Source organism: Erpetoichthys calabaricus, chromosome 4, assembly GCF_900747795.2.
Source record: "Erpetoichthys calabaricus chromosome 4, fErpCal1.3, whole genome shotgun sequence".
NCBI classification, from domain to species: Eukaryota; Metazoa; Chordata; class Cladistia; order Polypteriformes; family Polypteridae; genus Erpetoichthys; species Erpetoichthys calabaricus.
Window position 1 is genome coordinate 235,284,445 of NC_041397.2, and position 23,412 is coordinate 235,307,856.

The following is a 23,412-nucleotide window of genomic DNA, read 5'->3' on the forward strand; positions in this document are numbered from 1 at the left end:
TGTCGAAGGACCTGGGAAGTCCCTATAGTCCGGAAGTATTAATGGATCACGTGGACGGAAGCCCCGGAGTACTTCCGGGCTGATTAAAGAACTTTAATTCTCTGTCTGACCCAGAAGTACTGGCAAGTCACATGGACGGAAGAGCAGAAGCACTTCTAGGTCAAGAACTATTTAAAGAACTGCTGAAGACCCAGCAGGTGGGCTGGAGTCGGGAGGCGTAGGATAGAGCTTGCTGGGAGGTGTGAAGGAGAGAATTATTGTTATTATTATTATTATTATTATTATTATTAAGAATTGTATTTATTTATTTGACTGTTTACTGTGGCTGTGGTGCTTGGGGAGCACTATTGGAGAAGAGAAGAATTAAAAATACTTCTTTGTGCTTTTACTTTGTGTTCTGAGTGGCTGTCTGTTGGGGTTAAGGGGGCAACAGTGACCACTAGTGTTTTCATTGGCATAGTCGGGTTACCATTTATGTGATTTTTAAAAGGTTTCTGACCAAAACAGACATCCAGAATCCAGCTGACCATGCCAACATAAACTCTAGGGGTCGCTGTTGCCCCTTTAACCCAACAGACAGCTGCTCTGGACACAAAGTAAAAGCACGAAGTATTTTTAATTCTTCTTCTTAATTGCAAACATAAAACACAAAATAACTGACCACATACAGTAAGTATTCCCCCCTTGAAGCCCAAATTTAGTAGGTGCAACTTTGGCAGCCATGACAGCCTCAAGTCTGTGCGGCTAGGTCTCTCTCTATCAGTTTGGCACATCTGGACAATGAACGTCTTCCCCAGTCTTCTTCACAAAGGTGTTCAAGCTCTGTCAGGTTGCATGTGTGAACAGCCTCTCTCAAGTCCAGTTGCAAATTCTCAGTTGGATTGAGATCTGGTTTTTGACTTGGCCACTTCAGGATTTTAACACTGTTGTTCTTAAGCCATTCCTGTGTAGCTTTGGCTTTCTGCCAGGGGTCATCTGGCTGGAAAACAAGTCTTTTCCCAAGGTAGAGGATTCTTGTAATCAGCATCAAGTTTTCCTTCAGGTTTTCCCTCTATTTTGCATCATTGATTGATCCATTTAGGGCCTGCTGCAGGGAAACATACCAACAAAATGCTGCTGCCACCATTATGCTTCATGGCGGGGATGATGAGTATTTGATAATGGGGACTTAGTCTGATGGCCAAAACGTTCATTTTTGGTCTATTTAACCACAGAACCTTTTTCTAACTGACTTCAGAGTTTCCCATATGTTTTTCTTTTCATTCTTCACACTTCTTTCCATATCAAACCTTTTTGTCATCTCATACCTACATCCCCATACAAATCGAAACACCACTGATTTAACCTCAATCCCCAAATAACAAGGCAAAGGGAAAAACATTTCCAAATACATACATAAGGACGGTATGTCCGATTTCACCACTAGCAACTTTCCTATAAAAGTCAAATTTCTTCCTTTCCACATATTGAGTCTCTATATTATATCATTATTTTGGCTTCCTAATTTCTTTTTCCACTTCCTGTCTTGAAGAAATTGACACTTAAGATCTTTATACAATTCTTGTTAATCAAGAGTCAACAAAGGGCATCTCTCCTTTTTTTTCATTTACCGAAGTACATCATTACTGACTTGTTCCAGTTTAACTCGGAAACTGATGCCTCCTGCAAGATTTTAAAAATATTACATAACAAACAAATCTCTATCATTTATAAGAAAGAAAGACGCATATTTTACATATTAGGATACGTTCAGTCTCCTATATCCTCCTTTTTTCTTATATGCTCGGCCACCGGTTCAATATACATAACATAAGGCAATGAAGAGAGCAGGCAGCCTTAGCACACTCCTCTCCTTGTGGTATCCATGTACTGAAATACCTGTTTAAACTGACTTTACTTCCCACTCTCTTGTACATTGTTTTTAACCATCCAATGATTCCCAAAGCCAAACTTTTCCATCATTCTGAATAGAAACTTGTGATTCACTTGATCAAATGCTTTCTCCTGATCAAGGTTAATTAAAATCATAGGCATATTCCTATCTTCTACCCAATAATAATAATAATAATAATTCTTAGCATTTATATAGCGCTTTTCTAACTACTCAAAGCACTCAGCAATTGCAGGTTAAGGGCCTTGCTCAAGGGCCCAACAGAGCAGAGTCCCTATTGGCATTTATGGGATTCGAACCGGCAACCTTCCGATTGCCAGTGCAGATCCCTAGCCTCAGAGCCACCTATGACATCTCTCAACAGTAACAAATTCCAATCTGTTCTCCTCCCTTGAACTCCACAAGTTTGATCTTGATTTATAATATTTGGGAATACCTTTTCGGCCTATTTGTCAAAACCTTTGCTAACCATTTATAATCTACGCAAAGTAATGTTACAGGTTTCCAATTTTTCAAATTAGATTTATCTTGTTTTTTGTACAGAAGATAAACTATCCCTGTTGCCATAATTTTCCTCAAATTTCCTTCCCTTAACACCTCTGTAACCATCTCTTTCAGTAAGGGCTTGTGATGGTGCAGGTGCGGCTCTATGCTCCCTCTTTCATATTCAGGAGCCTCTTGAACCTGACACTATCTATAGTCATGACCAGGATGAGCTGTACAAATGAGGACACCACATGAAGCAAGTGGAATGTGCAAAAAAAGTGTACAGTGCCTTTATTAAAAACAGAATCAAAAGTATTCAAATAAACAGTGCAGTGTTTCAAAACAATCCATAAACAAATAATCCATAAACATATGAAAAAGTGGAGGTTAAAATCAATAAATATTCATTAAAACAAGGTTATAAATCCACTTGCAGGAACTGTTCTTTTCTTTTTTAAACCCAGTGCCTTTTATCTTCCTTTAATTGGCAGCTCCCATGCTAATCCCTCACGTGCCATGCAGCAGAGGAGTCGTCCTATCTGCAGACGTAGCTGACTTTCTGCACGTCTGGCTGCCTTCCGTCCCACGGATACATACAAGCTCCATCACTGGATCAAGACTTGGGTCCCCAATGGTCAGGGCACTCATGCTGGGGCTCTCCTCCCAATCCTCCGAGACCCCTGCTGCCATCCTGGTCATCCAAACTTCCAGTCACTCCAGCTCCTCGGAACAGCTCAGCTGGAGTGACCACTTTCAACTTCCTCCCACCAAGTGTTGGCCTCACACTCACACTCTTTCTCAGGGGTTCTTCTCCCAGCTATTTGCATTGTCCCTCACAAGTCTGCTCCCTTTCACTTGCTTGCTCCTGCACCGGCTCTTTTCTCCTCCTGCCTTGTGTCTTTCTTCTAACCTCCATCTCAGTCTTTGTTTTTCTCTCATCTCACACTCGCGCTTCCCCTTTCAAAATGGGGACGTAGCACAGGTGTGGCAATTAGCACCTCCCAGCATCAATTACGGCCAAGGGCGATTCCGTACCCATGCTCTTAAGTGTTGGACCGCCCGCATTGCACCCCAGGAACCACTCCTGCCATGCTACCACTCCCCCTCCTTAAAGCCGCAAGTGTGCCGATCATTTATTTAAAATGGTACCAATTAACCGTGGAGATTACTTTACCACAGGGCTCTAAAATCTCCCAAAAAGTAAAATTCTTTAGGTAACCAATCTGTTCCTGGTATTTTTCCATTTTGCATAGACAGAGTTTCAGAGTCTCTTTCGGTTTTCTCAAGGCAATTTCACATTCCAATCCTTTCATTTGCTTTTTAATAACTGTTTATTTAGCCATTCAATTAGAAATTCTCCCTTATCTTCTAACTCTGAGTATTCAAAGAACAGATCACCATACAGTAAATATCCTCCACCACCCTTAACATGCCTTCTTTTTCTGTGTTTATTTGCTCTGTCTTATCTCTCAACTCACGAGCAGGAACAATATTTTCCATTCATCCATAGATGAACTCTGGGGTTCTGTGCAGTTGTCCAGGTTTTTATGCTTTCTCCACAGGTCAAAGGTCCCAAAAGACAAACATGCTACAACCACACATGGAAACAATCTTTTTCTGGTCTAAAGTGAACAAGTAAGCCCCGATTCTCTAAAGAATCGCAAATCTAAGAATGGCAATTACTTTCTGTTCCTTCCAATCTATGTAGGGATGTAAGAGCATGGAGGGTGGGGGCGTCCTGGGAAAGTTTTCATTTAATGAAAGAAATATATTTGTAGTAAAGCTGTTTAGATGCCGCATTCACTGTGTGGAATTATAATTGCACTTACTTTTAATATGGAGCATTCATTTATTGTTTCTATCCATCTGGTCTCGTTTATGTTTGTTCTGTGGCTGTGTCGTTAGCTATACGTTGTGTACCGTTAGGAATTATAATTGCACTTACTGTTAATACTGAATTACTGTAATGTGATTTAAATATGCTGTAGTATATTGTAGTCTGGACCTTTGGGGATTCTGTAGTAATACGGAATTATGGGTATTGGGGAGCTGTGTAACGTGTACTCTGGAAAACGATCTTAGTAAAGGACCTGTTAAAGATTATTACTTATAACCTGTCTCGTTTTCCTCTCGGGCAGCGGTTGTATTGTGACCTAACGTTATAGAATGCGTTGTCAAGCTAACTGGCGGAATTGTTCAGCGGCCGTCTGTCGTTCTTCCAATCGTTGAGCTCTTTCGTTTTGGAGCCGTGACTCCTTTGCTTCTGCTGTTTGAGAAGCGCATTGTAGGCGTCTTCGTCCATTGTTTTTATCAATACGCGTCTGTGAGCCGTGAGCCTGCAAACGGGATGCTTCTGGGTTTGACTCTGGGGTGTTAGAGTCGCAATGCGCGTGATGCGTCCTTGAGCTTGCAAACGGTATTTTGTAATGGCCAAATATAACCACAACAATTGTTCAGCCTTACCTATGAAATGTAATCCCCCGGGTTCTGGTTTGGAGCGTACAGCAGTTTGTACAATCCCAAGCAGTAAATTATGCATTACTTCACTCCGCAGCAGTGCCACTCACAATATGGAGGTGTGCGTGCGCTTCGATGTTGGGTTTGATTTTCTAATGGCCAAATATTGCCACAACAATTGTTCAGCCTTACCTATGAAATGTAATCCCCTGGGATTTGGTTTGGAGCGTACAGCAGTTTGTACAATCCCAAGCAGTACATTATTCATTACTTCACTCCGCAGCAGTGCCACTCACAATATGGCGGTGCGCTTCGATGTTGGGTTTGACTCTGGGGCGCTGAGTCACAGTGCACATGCGCCTCGATGCGCCCGTGAGCTTTGAGCCGTGAGCCTGCGTCTGTAACCTTCGGTTAGTAATATGGATAGCACAAAAGCCCACCTACTCTCCTTTAATGGCCTGCTTGAGTTCAGAGGTTGCTTGTTAAGCAGTATCTGAAATAGCTGTCAACCCTGACATCCCTGGCCATAATATTGATCAGGGCACATCAGCACTTCACCATTGTGTAACACTTGACTCATCTCATCTCCCTGTCAACTAGTTCATGTGGCTATTCTTAATAAAATAATATGTTTGTAATAAACCTCACAAATCACAATGGCACACTTAAAACCTTTGCCTACACTGTGGCATTAATCAATGACTCTAAACTGCCTTGTTGTGTGTGTGCGGTGGCAGATTTTCCTTCTATCAAGAGTTGTTAGGATTTGATTTTGTTTACTGCAACACTCTACTGGAAAATGTTTGTTCTGAATTAGATTTATTCAGGTCCTCAATGTGGAATTATGTGAAATTTGAAAATATAGGAATAGATCTAATTAACAAAACCTACTGGTAAAAGATATTTATCAAAGTAGTATAAGTGCATCCTTATCATTTGTCAAAGTTGTACACTCCAGCACTAACAAACTCCAATTATCAATACATTTTTTTTTGTTCTTTATTTCGCCTTATATAATTTCTTGTATTAGGAATTTGTTAGTTTTCGCATACCCCTTGGGGTCAGAGCGCAGGGTCAGCCCTTGTACAGCGCCCCTGGAGCAATTGAAGGCTAAGGGCCTTGCTCAAGGGCCCAGCAGAGTAGGATCTTTTGGCAGTGATGGGGATTCGAACCGGCAACCTTCGGGATACCAGCGCAGATCAAAATCTGTACCAGGTATATCTCAACAAGCATTCACTTCTGTGGTTACTATCCAGTAGAACTCTGCCTTTGGCTATGCCTACACTACTACATTTTCATTTAAAAATGCAGAGATTAGTCTCCATTTTTGACTTTTTTTCCACACTACCTTGTATTTATAACTCCTGAAAATGGAGACCCTTTAAAACACTCTCCAGAGCCACATATTTCTGAAAATGTAGGCTCTGTGTTGTAGTATGGATGAGTAAAAACAAAGAGCTTTGAAAATACAGACTCTAATCGCACTTATTACATGGCCTTCCCTGGTTGGATCCTGGGGGCTCATGTATAAATGGTGTGTACGCACAGAAATGTTGCGTACGAACGTTTCCATGCTCAAATCACAATGTATAAAACCTAAACTTGGCGTAAAGCCACACACATTTCCACGGTACCTCATACCCTGGCGTACGCAAGTTCTCTGCTTGGTTTTGCAGACTGGCGGCACCCAGCATCAAAGCAGTGCTACTGTTCCTGTGTGGTTACCCTTTCTTTCTTAGATCCACATTCTTGACGCGGCTTTATACACTGAAACTAACTGCATATTGTTTATTAGTGTAATGCATCTGATTGTAATTAACCTGTAATAATATAATGGTCCAGGGAATAGCCATAGTATTCCAAATACCATAAATGCTTTAGCGTTGTTACTCTCCCTGCACCTTCTTTTTCTTCTTTCAGCTGCTCCCGTTAAGGGTTGCCACAGCGGATCATCTTTTTCCATATTATCCTCGCTGCACCACTCGGAGTATTTATATCACTGTATCTGAGTTTGGAATCACAGCAGCAGCTGATCAGAAAGAGAATTATTGGTATACAGCATCAAGCACACGCTGCCTCAGCCACGGCAAAATGCTTCAGAGCCTTTCCTGTACGGACCTCGTGGTTCAGAAACAGTTTCATCCCAAAAACTTTAATCACACTCAGTCAGTCCATCAAGTGCTCCTTGTAGAACTGTTTGTACTTATAAGTACAATTACCTCACTGTAAACTTGCACTACAGTTATAATATTGCACAACCTGCACCACTTTATAAAGCGCATATTTACATATGATGACAATATCATTTTTAAATTGAAATGCAGCAAAATATGTTGATTATAGTATACAGATAAAACTTTAACTTCATTTAAATGATCTATATTGTTAAACATGTGAGGACACGGTGCCGCAGCGCTAGCTAGTTCACAGATTGTTCCTGCCTTGCGCTGTATACTTGCTGGGCTGGCGCGACACTGGAAGGATGGATGGATAGAATAATTAAACATGTACTATGAAGATATTTCAATGTTCCTTAAAAGTTTTGAAGAATCATCGTTCTAAGCTTACAGATGGCTTAACATCTATTACAGAGATGATTGTGTGGCAATTGGGTATTTGGAGAAAGAAAAGTAAGGACAGGAATTCGGGGTTAGTACGTTATAAAGAGACAGTACTGCTGCAATAAATTATTTCATTGAAGGTCGCGCATGGCGCAGAAAGCATCTTGCGTGAGACATGAACAATCACTGCGCCACCGTGTTCCCACGTTTGATAACGTGCTTTCATTCCTATCATCATGAAAAAGATATCACGTATACATCTCAGTATTTTAATTATTCAGAGAGCTGTAATAATACAAATGTAATGGATTCAGAGGAAGAGAAAGCCCGGAAGCACGTAGTGATTCACACACATAGAGCACATAGAAGATCAACTACAAAACAAAGCACTTAACTTGCTACTTTAGTTACGATGGGATTTGAGAAACTACTAAATTAAACAATTTTAAGATGAAGTTTATGATGTTCTACTTTAATGACAAAATAAACTACGTGATTAAAGTGGAAATTCCGAGATTAAAGTTGACATTTCGAGCTTTTTTTCCCACTGTGTGCCTATTTTTTTTTCTCTGTACCCTAATAAGCTGTCATATGACACTCAGACAGTGGGCTACAACTCGCCTTTTCATGGCGACTTTGATATGTGACAACTTATTTTTTATTTCGGCACTGTGCGACTTTGTGAACTTGAGCTTTCGAGTTTCTCCGACACTATATGTCACTCGATCAACTTCCTTTTGTTGATTACACCACTGTTTAAACCAATGAATAGTAAGTTTTTTCTTGCCTCCACTTGGTATTCGCTGAAATTCTTCTATTTTCCCTGTGCTTTTCCCATTGTCTTTTCACAAAACTCTGAGCTTAAGGGCTATTTATATTGATTTGCATATTCAAAGAGGTGTAATTCTGGGAGGAGTTGGGGTGGGGCAGAAGGCGCGTGCACGTGCGTTACTTTTCACGCTGATCGGAATTTATGCAGCGGAAGAACGTGGAAGTTGGCGAACGCACAGATTTATGCATCTGGATTTTTCTGTGCGTACGCACATTCCCGCTTTTGTGCTTACGCCATGTTATAGTGTGAGTTCTACGTATATACATCAGGCCCCTGGTCATTACATTTTCTCAGAAAATTTGTTTTCCATTTGTACATTACAATTCCACCTCATCACCAGTCAAAACAAAACAATCTGTGTTTTTTATTTTTCGGATTTGCTATTGCTGTTCTTTGTGAATAAGCACAAGCTGCAAATGATTATCTGGTGTGGAGGACACCACTTTCTTTTACGTCAATGTGTGCATGCCCATTGTAGGCAAACAGCTATGTCATATGCTATTTCAGTGTAGACAGAGACACTTTCATAACCAATGTGAAAATGCTAGTGTGGACGGAGATTGTTTTCATTTCAATACAAAGTTTTTGAAAGAATACACAGAGGTGTGGACATAGCCTTCCTCTCTACTTAGATATTGGAATCCACTTGATTCAATCTGAGGGATTTACCAAGATGTTTCCACAGCCTGTGAGGACTGTTGCATTTCCATTAGTGGTTACCATTACCTTTTCCAGAAGACAATAAAAATGAAATTCATGATACTTTTTGGGCGATCATAAATGAAGCTGTACTGAGGGATTAACAATAAAGATTGATTACTTACCAGTCATTGTGAACACACCCACCCAGACACTGAGGTTTCTTCCTCCTACCACTGATACTTCGCTTCGCTCTCCTGTGCATTTTTCCTCCTCTCTTTTGGACTTTCTCGATGCCCAGATGCCAGTGATGAGGATAATCACATAAAACACAATGACAGCTAACAGACCTGGGATGTGTACTGCCATCTTCTAATGACCCTGGACAAAAATATTAACAAAAAAAAAAGACATTAAAAAACCTTTCCTTGTATACCTCACTATGATGTAATAAGGAAAAACATAAAGGTGATTTAACATAACACCTGTAATGTTTTTTTGGATATACTTTATTAATCCTTAAGGGGAAATTGTCTTTTCGCGTGAGCTTTGGAGGTCAGAGTGAAGGGTGAGCCATTGTACGGTGCCCCTGGTGCATTTTTTATATTAAGGTTCCTCTGTCAAGGTCCCATTAGAATAGGTTCCCTTCTGGCAGTAACGGGACTAGAACCGGCAACCTTCCAGATACCAAGTCAGATCCATAGCCACAGAGCTACCACTCTGTCAGTTAAAATAAATGAAGAATTTGATTCATCCAGGTTTTATCATACAAATATTCAACATGAAAAAATGATTTCCACACAATAGCTTCAGCAACAGAAATGGACTTTTCTCCAGAAAAAAAAATTACGGTAACTACAGGTTCTACTGAAATGATTTTTGAATAAAATTAATTCAGTCATTTGATTGTAGATAATTTATTATAAAACAAGGTAGATGTCGGGCAAGAAATAAGGAACATTATCTGAACAGTAAAACTGTTTAAAAGCAGTACAGATCACTGTCCAAAAGCTTTTTAAAGAAATCATCAATAGTCCATTCATCCGTTTTAAATTTTATATGCACTTGAAGGGCACCATAACAAAACTTCATCTGTGGAATGGAATTTCTTTCCTTTTAAAAATAATGGGAGCCACAAAAAAGTGAAAAGGTTAATTTTTAAGTTTGAATTTGCTAGTGGGACAGGGCAAGTGACTTCTACGTGCTATTTACAGGAACAACAAACCATGGATGGAGTGAAAGTATCTCATTATACTGTTGAAGAAATAATTTGCCTTTTATCATACAATTCTGCAACATCCATAAGTCTAAAAAAGGCGTTTGAAATAAAATATCAACTTCAAAACCAATGAGGGTTGCCATTTGCCAAAAATCAAACCTTGTAAAATGTATGAGCCTGTTTTGTAGGTTGATTGCTATCATCCGTTAGTAACATAAATTTAGACTTGAGGTTTTAAATGCACAGTTGCTTGTAAGAATGATAACTTATCTGTAATTGTAATATTAGTTTTTTACAGGCCATGTTATCTCTGCCTATTGTGTCACAGTTAACCAGCTCAGTTAGATACTATAATAACAAAGCAAAGAGAGTGAGAAGTATTGAGGCTCCCGTAGTCTAACCCTGTATAATTGATATCTGAAAAACTGAGAAATAAAACGTGGGTGAAGTCTTAAGTTGCATCTTTTCAGACGGGAATCTGGATACAACTACCAAAGATGGCGTTTCTTCTGGTTAAGACCATTTCCAGCAGGAAGAAAAGGATCCAGGTGGAAGGACTCCGGAAGTGATGTCAGAGGGAAAGAAAGAAAAGATGTTATCATTGAGTGCCAGCCAGTAGAGTGACCGGAGAATTACCCTCACCAGAGCCCTTAAACTCCCCCCTATGCACACACACACATGACAATACAGTAGACTCCCGCGACGTCGCGGTTCAGAGTTCGCGGCCTCAGTCATTCGCGGATTTTTCCTTAGAACCTATCTAATAACTGTTAGCGGAAACTGCAAATATCCACCGCAATTTTTATGGCTTTTTTTGTGGCAATACTGTACTGTAGAGAGGACAGGTAGCAACTGTAGTGGAGAACGCAGTTTGGGATGGTGAAAGTAGCCAATAGAATTTGAAATTGCAACTCCCAGTAGTCCATGCAGTGGCTCTGATTGGTCTTCTGCTGAGCCTGCTGGGGCTGTTGGGGTCAAAGGATGTCAGCGCTGCTTTTAAAAAGGGGGCCGGTGACCAAAAGCAAAAAAAAGTTTTTGTAGTTTGTGTTTCAAGTTCCTGTCTGTCTGCCTTCTGTTGGGTTACCTGTACTTATTCGTTTTGTCCTGGATCGTTTCGTGAATGGCGTCTCAGTTGTCTGCCATCTGCCTGTGTACATGAGTACTGTATGTGGATTCATGGCCATCCTGCAAAGAAAGGAGTGCTCCTAAGCCCGTCCACCCATCTTCACCATTTCAGGAACTAGCAGAAGGACTATCTTTACATTCCCATTTAACGTGCGGATCTCTGGACTGTCTATTTTCATCATTACATTTCATCCGTTTCTGTTTTTCATGAACGTTTTTCATGATTTACTGTGTGTGTTTTATTTGTGCTTTGTTTGTAGTACTAGGGTGCTGTACCGTGTTAGCCATTATGAATGTAGAGAAAAGCCAAGCAAAATGACACCTTTTATTGGCTAACTAGAAAGATTACAATATGCAAGCTTTCGAGGCAACTCAGGCCCCTTCTTCAGGCAAGATGTAATACAGAAACTGAAGTTTCCTATGTTTATATACACACTCTAGGACAAGAAACAACATTGGTAAATATTTAAATGAGAAATTTTGTATGTAAAAAATTAATAGATTCATTCAGGCTAGGGTTAATTTAGCAAGAGAGAAAAGAACAATGTATTGTCAAGATCTCTGGATAAGATAACTGTCCAACAAAGTCTTTTGAAGTTTGTAATGAGTTTTTTCAAAACAATGTGGGTCTGTAGACAGGTTGTCTGTCATTCTGAGAGATGTAAACAATCCTCATATCTGGCCATAAAACTCTTGTCTTTATTCAAGCCATGTTGTAATGAATTAAATTTAGCATGAGTTTAACTTCCCATTCTTTTCTCTCTTGCTGTGTTTTGAAGTTGCCCATAAGCACTGTGACTTTAAAGTCCCTCTCACAGTGTTGTTGAAGTGGGCCGCCACAGGAACATCTGTGTTGCCATGTTTAATGTGGAACCTGTGTAAATTCATTCTCTGGCGGAGTGTTTGTCCAGTTTCTCCCACATAGAGTGCAGTGTCAGGACATTTCATGCAGAAAATTAGGTAGACTACATTAGATGATCTGCAGGAAAATGATCCCTTGATGTGATGTTCAAGTCGGCAGTGTGGTATAACTATACGGTCTGTATCATAGATGTGGGCACATGTTTTGCATCTTTTCTGTAGGCATGGAGATGTGCCATTTTCTGTTGGTTCACTTAGGGAGCCTCGGACAATTAATTGTTGAAGGTTTGGTGGTTGTCTGTATGCCAGGAGGGGAGGTTCAGGAAATACATTTTTCAGTGTTTGGTCATTGTTTAGTATTGGCTGAAGTTCTTTTATAATTTTTCGAAGTGTTTCAAGATGTGGGTTGTAGGTGACAACAAGGGGGATGCGATCCTTGTTGTCTTTGTTTTTAAATTCCAGAAGGCTGTCTCTGGGTATGGCAGTAGCTCTTCTTATTTGAGTGTCTGTTGTTTTCGGGGTGTAACCTTGTTTGATGAAATCTTGTCTGAGCTCCTGCAGTTGTTGATCCCGGTCTGTTGGGTCTGAGCAAATACGATTGTACCGTATTGCTTGGCTGAAAATAATGGAGCGCCTTATATGCTTGGGGTGGAAGCTATCATTTTTCAGGTAGGTCCGTCTGTCTGTCGGTTTGTGAAAAACAGAAGTTACAAGGGTGTTGTCTTTCAGTTGAACGGTGGTGTCAAGGAAGCTGACTTCTGTTTTTGAGTAATTCAGCTTCAGCTTTATGTTGGGGTGAAAACAATTATATTCATTATGAAAATGGAGGAGGTCCTTTTCACTGGCAGTCCAGATTATGAAGATGTCATCTATGTAACGGAGATACAACATTGGTTTTACGATGCACATTGACATGAAATCTTCCTCCAATTTTGCCATAAAAAGATTTGCATAGTGAGGTGCAAACCGACATCCCATTGCAGTCCCCATTTGTTGTAAGTAGCAATCCTGTCCAAAAGAGAATAGATTATGTGTCAGAGTGAATTTTATCATTTCTATTACTGACTTTGTGGGTAAATCATGTTGTTTGAGGTACATTTCACATGCCAATATGCCATCATCATGGGGGATGTTAGTGTAAAGTGCCTCAACATCCATTGTGGCCAGTAAGGTTCCCTCAGGTAAGGGGCCTAAAGCAGACAGTTTTTTTAAGAAGTCAGTGGTGTCCTGGATGTAGCTGGTTGTGTTACGGGTGAGGGGTTTAAGGATCTGCTCCACCCAACCTGAAACATTTTCTGTAAGGGAGCCAATTCCTGAGATTATAGGCCTTCCTGGGTTCCCTTCTTTGTGGATTTGAGGAAGCATGTAGAAGTAACCCATTTTGGGGTTCTCAGGAATTAAACTGTTTACATGATCCCTGATGTCAAGAGGAAAGCTACTTACTATTTTTTTTAGTTCCTTTTTGTAGAGATCTGTTGGGTCTTCTTGCAGTTTGTGATAATGCATAGTATTGGACAATTGTCTTTGTGCCTCCTGTATGTAATCTGATGTGTTCATGATGACTAAAGCACCCCCTTTGTCTGCTGGTTTGATAATGATTTCTGTATTTTCCCTTAGTGAATATATGGCTCTCCGCTCATCCCTAGTAATGTTTTCTATCCGATTTTGTTGCCTGTTTAAGATTCCTGTTTTCACTCTCTGTCGGAAGCAGTCTATATAATTATCCAGGGTAGAGTTTCTGCCAGCTTCTGGTGTCCATGTGGATTTATTGGTGGGGTTGTTGTAACTGCTTGTTGTTGGTTCCTGTGTGTTACTGTTTTCTTTCTTGTGGAAAAATTCTTTTAGTCTGAGTTTTCTGAAGAATTCTTCCATATCACTGCAGAGTCTGATGTTGTCAATGGGCTTTGCAGGACAATATGAGAGTCCCTTTGTAAGTACCGACATCTCTGCTTCATTTGGTGTGTATGAGGAGAGATTAACAATGCAGGTCTGTTGCTCTTTGTTTTTTGCTATTAAGTGTCCAGCTTTCTCTCGTAGTCTATGCAGCTTTTTCTTTTTGTTAACAATAAGGAGTTTCTGGAGTCTTTTGTAATAGCAATGGAGCTCCTTTACCATCTCCTGCCTGTCATTTCCAAGGAGCAGGATGAGGTCTTGGATCTCTCTTTGCGTATTCTTCTTGATGTTGTAGAAAATTTGGATTAAGTGGTTTCTTATCCTTGCAGATGTCCTAAAACAAAGTTGCTCTGCAAACCGAGTGTTATAAGTGTGAATGGTTGGATTCCTTATCATGATGCCTTTCGGGATAAGATTTTCCTTTTTGCATTTAGTTAAGAAGAAGATGTCACTGTCCATGTGTGCCAGTTTCTTCCACCAGGTCTTCAGTTCCATGTAGTAGCGGTACATTTCGGTGTCTTGTATATCTGTAGTACTAGGGTGCTGTACCGTGTTAGCCATTATGAATGTAGAGAAAAGCCAAGCAAAATGACACCTTTTATTGGCTAACTAGAAAGATTACAATATGCAAGCTTTCGAGGCAACTCAGGCCCCTTCTTCAGGCAAGATGTAATACAGAAACTGAAGTTTCCTATGTTTATATACACACTCTAGGACAGGGGTCGGCAACCCGCGGCTCTGGAGCCGCATGCGGCTCTTCAGCCTCCTTATAATGGCTCCTTTTGGCCTTGACAAAAAAAAAAAAAAACATGAAAATGAATAACGGCAATTTCTTAATTTAATTTGTATATAATATATGTAATATATATAATGTTTATTTACTACTACTACTGTTATACACTTTAACATCTAATTTTTATTTTTATTTTTTATTTATAATTTGTCAACTAAAATATGCGTCACATCTACGTCTATAGCCCTCGCCTTTACCTGCAGGTGGCTTCTGGAGTGTGCGACCCCTGCACTAACCATGAATAAATCCCAAAAATGAAAAATCCCAGAAGAGAACAGAGAGTTTAATTCTGCGTGGACAGAAGCATTTGCCTTCACCGCCAACGACGCTGGCTTACCGGTGTGCTTAATATGTGGCGATAAATTATCGAACAACAAAAAATGTAACGTTGAAAGACATTTTCGAAACAAGCACTCAGCATTCACTGAAAAATACCCAAGTGAAGATGAGCGAAAGAGAGCAATTTCGGAACTGCAACGGAAAGCTGAACAGAGCAAACATACTTTCAAAAAGTGGATCACTTCTCCACAATCAACTACAGCTGCTAGTTTTGTGGCAGCTCAAGAGATCGTAAGGAGGGGTAAGCCGTTCACAGACAGAGAATACATGAAAGAATCGTTCATAAAAATATCAGAGCATCTATTCTCTGACTTTAAATGTTTTGGTGTTTGAGCGCATGATGACAGTGTTTGCCAGAGATGTACAGAAAGGTACACTCTCTCACTTCCCCTCCCTGAGAGAGTTCAAAGCAGTGAACATTCACATAATTTGTGATTATTTCCACCGTACAATTATTGCAATGCAAGCTGCATTTAGAGAAAGATTCAGTGAGTTCAGAAAGAAAAAAAACACTCTCTCCTTCCCTGGACATCGACCCATCCCTGCTGAACACATCCGCATTCACAGGAGTAAGTAAGCCCGATCTAGAAATTGAACTGGCCGCATAGCGGATAAAGATTTATGGGTGTCCAAGTTCAAATGCCTGACAGCGGATCTTGAAGAAGTCGCCCGTCAGAAGGCTACTCTCGCTAAAGAGCACAAATGGACTGATATTGAAAACCTCCCCAAACCCGACAAACTTGTTTTCAATACATGGAGTGCCATTCCCGAAACATATATGAACATGAAAAAATATGCATTTGGAGTCCTGTCCATCTTTGGCTCAACATACTTATGTGAGCAAGTTTTCTCAAGCATGAACTTCATAAAGTCCAACTATCTCTCCCACCTCACACATGAGCCTGCAGTCCTGTGTGAAGGTCAAAGTCACATCGTATAGCCCCGACATAGAACAACAACAACATTTATTTATATAGCACATTTTCATACAAAAAGTAGCTCAAAGTGCTAGAGATGATCTGCAGCGAACTTCAGAAACAGAAGTCACATTAAACAGGTGAGAACAATAGCATTTAATAGGCTAATATTTAAAAAAAAAAAAAAAACACATTTCAGACCCGGAGCTGATGTAGGTTTTTTTGTATGTTCAGGTGCTTCAGTTGATTGCTGGCTGAGAGGGAAACCTGAAGAGGATGAGAGCACACTGAAATGGAATTTTATGTTTACTTTTTTAAAGCTGCTAAGCTACAGCTAAATGTTTTATTTATATTAAAGTGGGCTAGTTTTTATTTTAATTTTATACAGGTATAGGAAGGACTCAAATAGGCCTGCAGAGTTCAGTTAAATTTATTTCAAAGTAGGCCTACACATGCACACTGCACTTCTGTTTGTTGTATTCCGTGGTTGAAACATGTAAAATCTAAAAAAAGATTAAAACTTTTAAAAGTTTATAAGCTGTGTTATGTTTTGCGGCTCCAGACTATTTTTCTTTGGAGGAAGAGGGGGCAAAATGGCTCTTTTGATAGTGAAGGTTGCAGACCCCTGCTCTAGGACAAGAAACAACATTGGTAAATATTTAAATGAGAAATTTTGTATGTAAAAAATTAATAGATTCATTCAGGCTAGGGTTAATTTAGCAAGAGAGAAAAGAACAATGTATTGTCAAGATCTCTGGATAAGATAACTGTCCAACAAAGTCTTTTGAAGTTTGTAATGAGTTTTTTCAAAACAATGTGGGTCTGTAGACAGGTTGTCTGTCATTCTGAGAGATGTAAACAATCCTCATATCTGGCCATAAAACTCTTGTCTTTATTCAATCCATGTTGCAAAGTATTAAATTTTAGCATGAGTTTAACTTCCCATTCTTTTCTCTCTTGCTGTGTTTTGAAGTTGCCCATAAGCACTGTGACCTTAAAGTCCTTCTCACAGTGTCCATGGCTATTGAAGTGGGCCGCCACAGGAACATCTGTGTTGCCATGTTTAATGTGGAACCTGTGTAAGTTCATTCTCTGGCGGAGTGTTTGTCCAGTTTCTCCCACATAGAGTGCAGTGTCAGGACATTTCATGCAGAAAATTAGGTAGACACTGTGAGAAGGACTTTAAGGTCACAGTGCTTATGGGCAACTTCAAAACACAGCAAGAGAGAAAAGAATGGGAAGTTAAACTCATGCTAAAATTTAATACTTTACAACATGGATTGAATAAAGACAAGAGTTTTATGGCCAGATATGAGGATTGTTTACATCTCTCAGAATGACAGACAACCTGTCTACAGACCCACATTGTTTTGAAAAAACTCATTACAAACTTCAAAAGACTTTGTTGGACAGTTATCTTATCCAGAGATCTTGACAATACATTGTTCTTTTCTCTCTTGCTAAATTAACCCTAGCCTGAATGAATCTATTAATTTTTTACATACAAAATTTCTCATTTAAATATTTACCAATGTTGTTTCTTGTCCTAGAGTGTGTATATAAACATAGGAAACTTCAGTTTCTGTATTACATCTTGCCTGAAGAAGGGGCCTGAGTTGCCTCGAAAGCTTGCATATTGTAATCTTTCTAGTTAGCCAATAAAAGGTGTCATTTTGCTTGGCTTTTCTCTTTGTGCTTTGTTGTATTTAATATGTAATCGCCGTAAGGGGAACAGGGGTGGTATCGCTGTTTTCGTTTGTTTTCATTACATTCTTTATTTGCTGTTTGATTACAGGTTTGCTTTGTTTTTGCCTCTGTTTGTGAGTGCGTGCGGGTCGGGCCAAGGCTGGGTGCATCCCTGGAATCTCCACCATAAAAATAAATCACCGTCTTCTCAACGGTGTGAATCTTAGCGGCACCGGACCACTACAGTGTTATTCAGTTCTCCTTGCTGCTGATTGACTGTGATGCAACTCCAGCTGAGTGTTCTTGTATTTTCTGTTTTGTTCCTCTGAACCCTTAAACCGCGACAACTGGCTATAGTCGCTTCCCAGTGCCATTTGCGAGCACACAGGAGCTGATCAGTCAGTGCCATACATTCGATGAGCAGCCAGCTCATGACCACTGCCAGCCCCTTGTTAGCAGGTGGGCTGAACGCACCCCTAGAAGACACGGACACTCCTCAAAAAAAACCCTCTTAAAAAACAGTGATAGACTACTTTCACATTGCTCTCTTACTTCCGGCTGCTTTGTCACATAATATGCTTCTCGCACTCCCCCAGACATCGTCTGCTCCTTTTGCAGGTCCCGCTCCCGTTGTGCTCCCCTATGATGTTTGCCTATTCTTTTAAATGAGAACTAACTGCATACGGAGCTTGTTTTACTTCTGAACGAGACATTTTTGTTTGAAGTGCTTGAATAAGGTTCCTGTCCCTACAATCTCCTGTGTTTCTGTGCAATTCTGTGACCCAAGCGTGACACCCTGCAGCACTGCAGCCTCACTGTCCCTGGGATTCAGCGGCTGCACTAGACTAGCCTGCCAGCATCAGCGATTACCTCTGTGTGTGTGCGTGCAGCCAGTTCAGCAATTGGCTCGGTGATTTCATTCATGGCGTCAGTTGCACTTTGTACATATTGTTCCAGTAGTTTTTGAAATAGTTTTTACAGTTCATTAGCAGTGTGTAAAATGATCAGCGTTGCAGTAATTGTGATGCTCTTTGCATACAAAAAAAATGTGTTCCATTAAAATTTCACTTTTTCTTTGTAAATTTTGACGTTTACTTAAAGTGCAAGAAAAAAGTATTTGGCGTCCAGGGATGCATTAACCCCCAAGTATGTGGCAGTTTAAAGGTTAAAGGCCCAAGATGCCGTCGAAACGCCCTGCACCTTCAAAGGCTTCAATGAAAACGCTCTTGCATGAATTACAGTACATACTGTATAGCGGTTTACATTCTAGCACTGCGGGTGACATATCAGTACTGTACTGTGCGGTATGCAGGTTTACTTTCACATTCTTTTTTAGGTAATGTATTAAGCTGAGTTTGAAATTAAATTAAAGTGTTTTGGGGGCATATTTAGGGTTTAAACTATAAAAATAGGCATTTTTTAACCACATCCAAAAATTGTGGTTTTTCATAATTCACGGGTGCTCTAGGAATGTAACCCCCGCAAAATTTGGGGGTGTACTGTACATACTTTCAACAACTGTGATAAGAGGTTAGCTTAGTCATAAAGGGGCAATCCATGTGAAAGCCTCTAAAGTAGCTAACAATTAATGAAAGCCAATAGGGCATTGTTTGGTGCAAGATGTCAACAAATGTTAGCTTTGTTAGCTTCCTTAAGGATTATGTAAGTTATGTGTTTCTGCTCTGTGTGCAGCTTAGCATTGATCCTGTGTGCTGTACCAATATTTCCATTTACGTTTACTTATTTGGATAATTTATCCATGGCGACATATAACAGGTTTTATATATATATATATATATATATATATATATATATATATATATATATATATATATATATATATATATATATATATATATATATATATATATATATATAGGTTTATATATTGTAAGGTTTCTAAACTCTTTTGGGACTCCCCCAATGGGATGACATGCCAAAGAGTATCCCAAAGTGCGATCACTGCATCTGTGGAAGACAGCCCATCAGTTACCGGGGCAACTGCAGGCTCTCAGCCTCGCATTTTGGGGTGCAAGACAGGGACTCACATGTCACAATATATACATAGGTTTGCATATAATAGGTTTTTTGGGGTTCTGCTAATTCAAAACAGTTAATGTGATTTTTTCTTTTAAAATTTTGAATATCTTCAAACATGTACTTATGGGTAGAACAAAACAGGTGGTTAGATTAAGTTTAATTGCTTTATCGATTGTAACCTGTGATTGTAAATGTATTAGTTATCATATCTTTTCACTTGTGGCAATCAACTTGTGTTGCCTGTCCTATCAAACTTGCTGAATAAAGAGGCTCTAGCCTAATGTTACATGATTATGTTTACCTCTTTTGTAAGTTGCTTTGGATAAAAGTGCCTGCTCAGCAAATAAATGTAAATATCATGTTTATCTACATTTTAAAGCAGTTTTACAATTACAGCTTGTATTATGAAATCAAGTCTTCTTTACTTAAAAGGAACAACTGGATGTCTTCACAAGACATACTTTTGTTCTTCATGGCCTTCCTGTCAGCCTAAATGAGGACAGTTGAGAATTTTTCCAAACATGGAATTTTATAAACTATGCATCTACTTGTTAGAAGTCCAGATAGTGAAACAAAGGTGGTAAGACTTTGTCAAGGCAAGAAAGATAAAGGCAAACAATCCAGCAGGAGAAGGCACAAACTTTATTGAGTTAAACAAAAGATGTGGATGCAGGCAGGATTAACAAAGGGGCTACACAAGGCTTGATTATAAAATAAAGATAGAAACTTCTCAGCACTTAAAAATGAGATTCAGAACAAACATTATCTAGATCAGTGGTTCTCGATCTTAGTCTTGCATCTTCTTTAGTACTCCTCAAGGTTAGGATGAATATTTGACAATCTGATAAGTGCTGGAAAAAGCAGGTATACATATTAGAAGATATTAGATAGTAGATATACATGCTATATATGCATACATCCTATATGATATTACCAGACAGCAGCTGTGCAGTGAAGGAGGTGGAAAGTATGGGCAAAGAGTGTGGATCATAAAGTGGGTTGTGTGTTTTAATGCAATGATAGTTGTGTGTTGGGATATGTTTGTGACACTGATCACCCGCTGTGTATTTTTTTTTAGATAGATGTTTCAGTGAACCCAATATCCTACACCTGCCTAATGTGCTCCTCTCTGTACTTACAGATTCCACCAGTGACATCATGTTCAAACAGCGGTGGAAGGTAAAATCATTGTAGAACAGGGGTGTCAAACTCCAGGCCTGGAGGGCTGCAGTGGCTACAGGTCTTTTCCTAATCAGTGACTAGTTTTCACCGCTAACTAACTTCTTTTCCCTTCATTTTAATAGCCTTGTTTTTAAGGATTCATTCCTCTGAATTTATTCTTTTGTTCATTAAATGACAGCCAAACATAAATGAGATGTGAAACGAACCAACAGACGACCAGCTAAATTAGGATTTCAAACTCCAACCAATTTCACTCCAACCAGTCTCTTAATGAGAAGCCAATTCTTGCTGTTAATTAAACCCGTTATTTAATTCCATGGCTTGTTGCTGCTCTCATTCAGCCACAGCAGACATTTCCAAATCTGTTTTTTCTAAGAACATCATCACAATGTTTTGATGACCTGAGAGATGAACCTTACCAAGACCATCACTTTTCTTTATTTTCAGATATTGTGTGATGGGCACAGGTGAGCTGGTCATGTGGCGTCTTGTTTTGTGTCTCATTATTGTTTAGTTGCCAATTGAAGAAAAAGAAACAACTAACGGACCTGAGTCAAGTTAATCAAAAGTTAATTAGCAGCAAAAACTGATCACTAATAAAGAAGATGGTTAGAATGAAAACCTGCAGCCCTTCAGAACCAGAATTCGACAGCCGTGTCATAGAAGGTCTTGCCAACTTGCCTGCTGCTCCCATGAAGCTGTTTGGTCTGGCCTAAGCACTGCATTTAAACGATCCTTAAAAACTCACATAAACCTTCACATTCATCCAAAGACCCATAATAGGTCTGGATTATAGAAAACCTTTGAAACATTGCCTGCTTCTTTTGAAAAATGAGCTGGCTATTAGGGCAGGGGTCCCCAACTCCAGTGGCTACAGGTTTTCATTCTAACCTTTTTCTTAATTAATGACCTGTTTTTGTTCCTAATTAACTTCTTTTGAATTCATTTTATTTGACTTGCTCTCTTAGAAAAGAGAAAATCAACAGTTTCAGAAATGTCTGCCATTGCACAATGAGAGCAGCAACAAGCCATGGAATTAAAGAACGGGTTTAAATAACAGCAAGACTCAGCAACTGGTTGGAGTGAAATTGGTTGGAGTTTGAGGCCCTGACTTAGTTGGTCTTCTGTTGGCTCACTCACTTCACATTTCATTTCTGTTTGGGTGCCATTTAAGGAAGGAAATGAAGTAATTCAGAAAAATGATGAAGAAATTCAGGGGAACAAATCTTAAAAAACAAGTCAATTAAAATGAATTCAAAAGAAGATAATTAGGAGCAAAAACAGGCCACTAATTAAGAAAAGGGTTAGAATGAAAACCTGCAGCCACTGGAGTCCTCCTTGACCGGAGTTGGGGACCTCTGTATCAGGGAGTAATCTCACCTAATGCAGAAAGTTTCTGGCTGTTGTTACATTTGTGTCTGTATACCAGTGTATTTCTGTAGGTTTGCATTTTTCTGTGCGTCTGTCACACACAAAGTCATCTGGAATTCTTGCTTCTAGTGTTCAAGTTAGAAGATTAGTTTTGATTTCCTACTTATTGAAAAAGAACTGACTGACTGCAGCATATGTCAGCATTTTGTGCTGTTATTTATACTTGAATTTCAATGACAGCTGCTATGTCACTCACAGTTTACAGTTTAACAGCTTTCCACTTTTACAGTTTACTATTAGTATTTTGTGCACAGTGCCTGTGGTAAAGACCTCTGTGGGGTCTTAGAGGTGAAATTGCTTAGAGGTGAAAATGTAACTGCATTTCTCATGTGCATGAGGTGCTGCTGATCCCGGAGGGTCACCACTTTTAACATCACCTAATTCTGAAAAAGTTTTTCTCACCATAAGCCATTCCCAGTTGTCTTTCAGACAGTTTTGTACCTACCTAAACACTGTACACTGAATTCAAAATTAATTTAATCAGTAGCCTTTCATGTGGTACCTCATTAAAAGCCTTCTGATCATCAAGATACAAATATCATGTAAATAAAATTTCACAAGTACAAAAGTACAAGAAATAAATAATATAAAAACACGTAAATGGAGGGAGTTAACATGGCAAATAAAAGTCTTTTTAAAATTGGACAAGCCTTAACTTTCTTGCATCAATTTATAACATTATCATATGCTATATTCCTAGACATATCTTGGTTAATGCTCTTCATTGCAAGGCCACTAAGACAGTCTTGTGATATTCTCGACCTCAAGTCATTTTTTATGAGCTTAAGTTTTGAGAAGTTTCTCTCTGCAGAAGCTACAGTTATGGGAGTAGTGGCTGCAGTTCTGAGAGCTATCCACATATTTGGATGTATTTCTTTTAAATTAGTTTCATGCAAGAAGGATAACAGTTCCAGTGTTGTCATGTTAGCGTTAGGTAAATCAGGGAAAAGTTCCATTTCTTGTGCCAGTGCTTTCCTATCAAGGTCTGACAGGTTATTGCTCTGTCACCACCAGGGCCTTTGGGGTGAGACAACTGGCACTGTGCTTATGTAGTACTAAA

General features: G+C 39.5%; 1 protein-coding gene across 1 annotated transcript in view; it reads right to left on the reverse strand.

The window, feature by feature from the left end:
• LOC114650659 (high affinity choline transporter 1-like) overlaps window positions 1-23,412 on the reverse strand; it is a 125,635-nt gene that overhangs the window by 64,854 nt on the left and 37,369 nt on the right. The window contains exon 2 of the mRNA XM_028800440.2: window positions 9,052-9,247. Within this exon, the coding sequence (XP_028656273.1) occupies window positions 9,052-9,235 (184 nt within the window). The 5' untranslated portion in view covers window positions 9,236-9,247. The remainder of the gene's footprint in view (window positions 1-9,051; window positions 9,248-23,412) is intronic.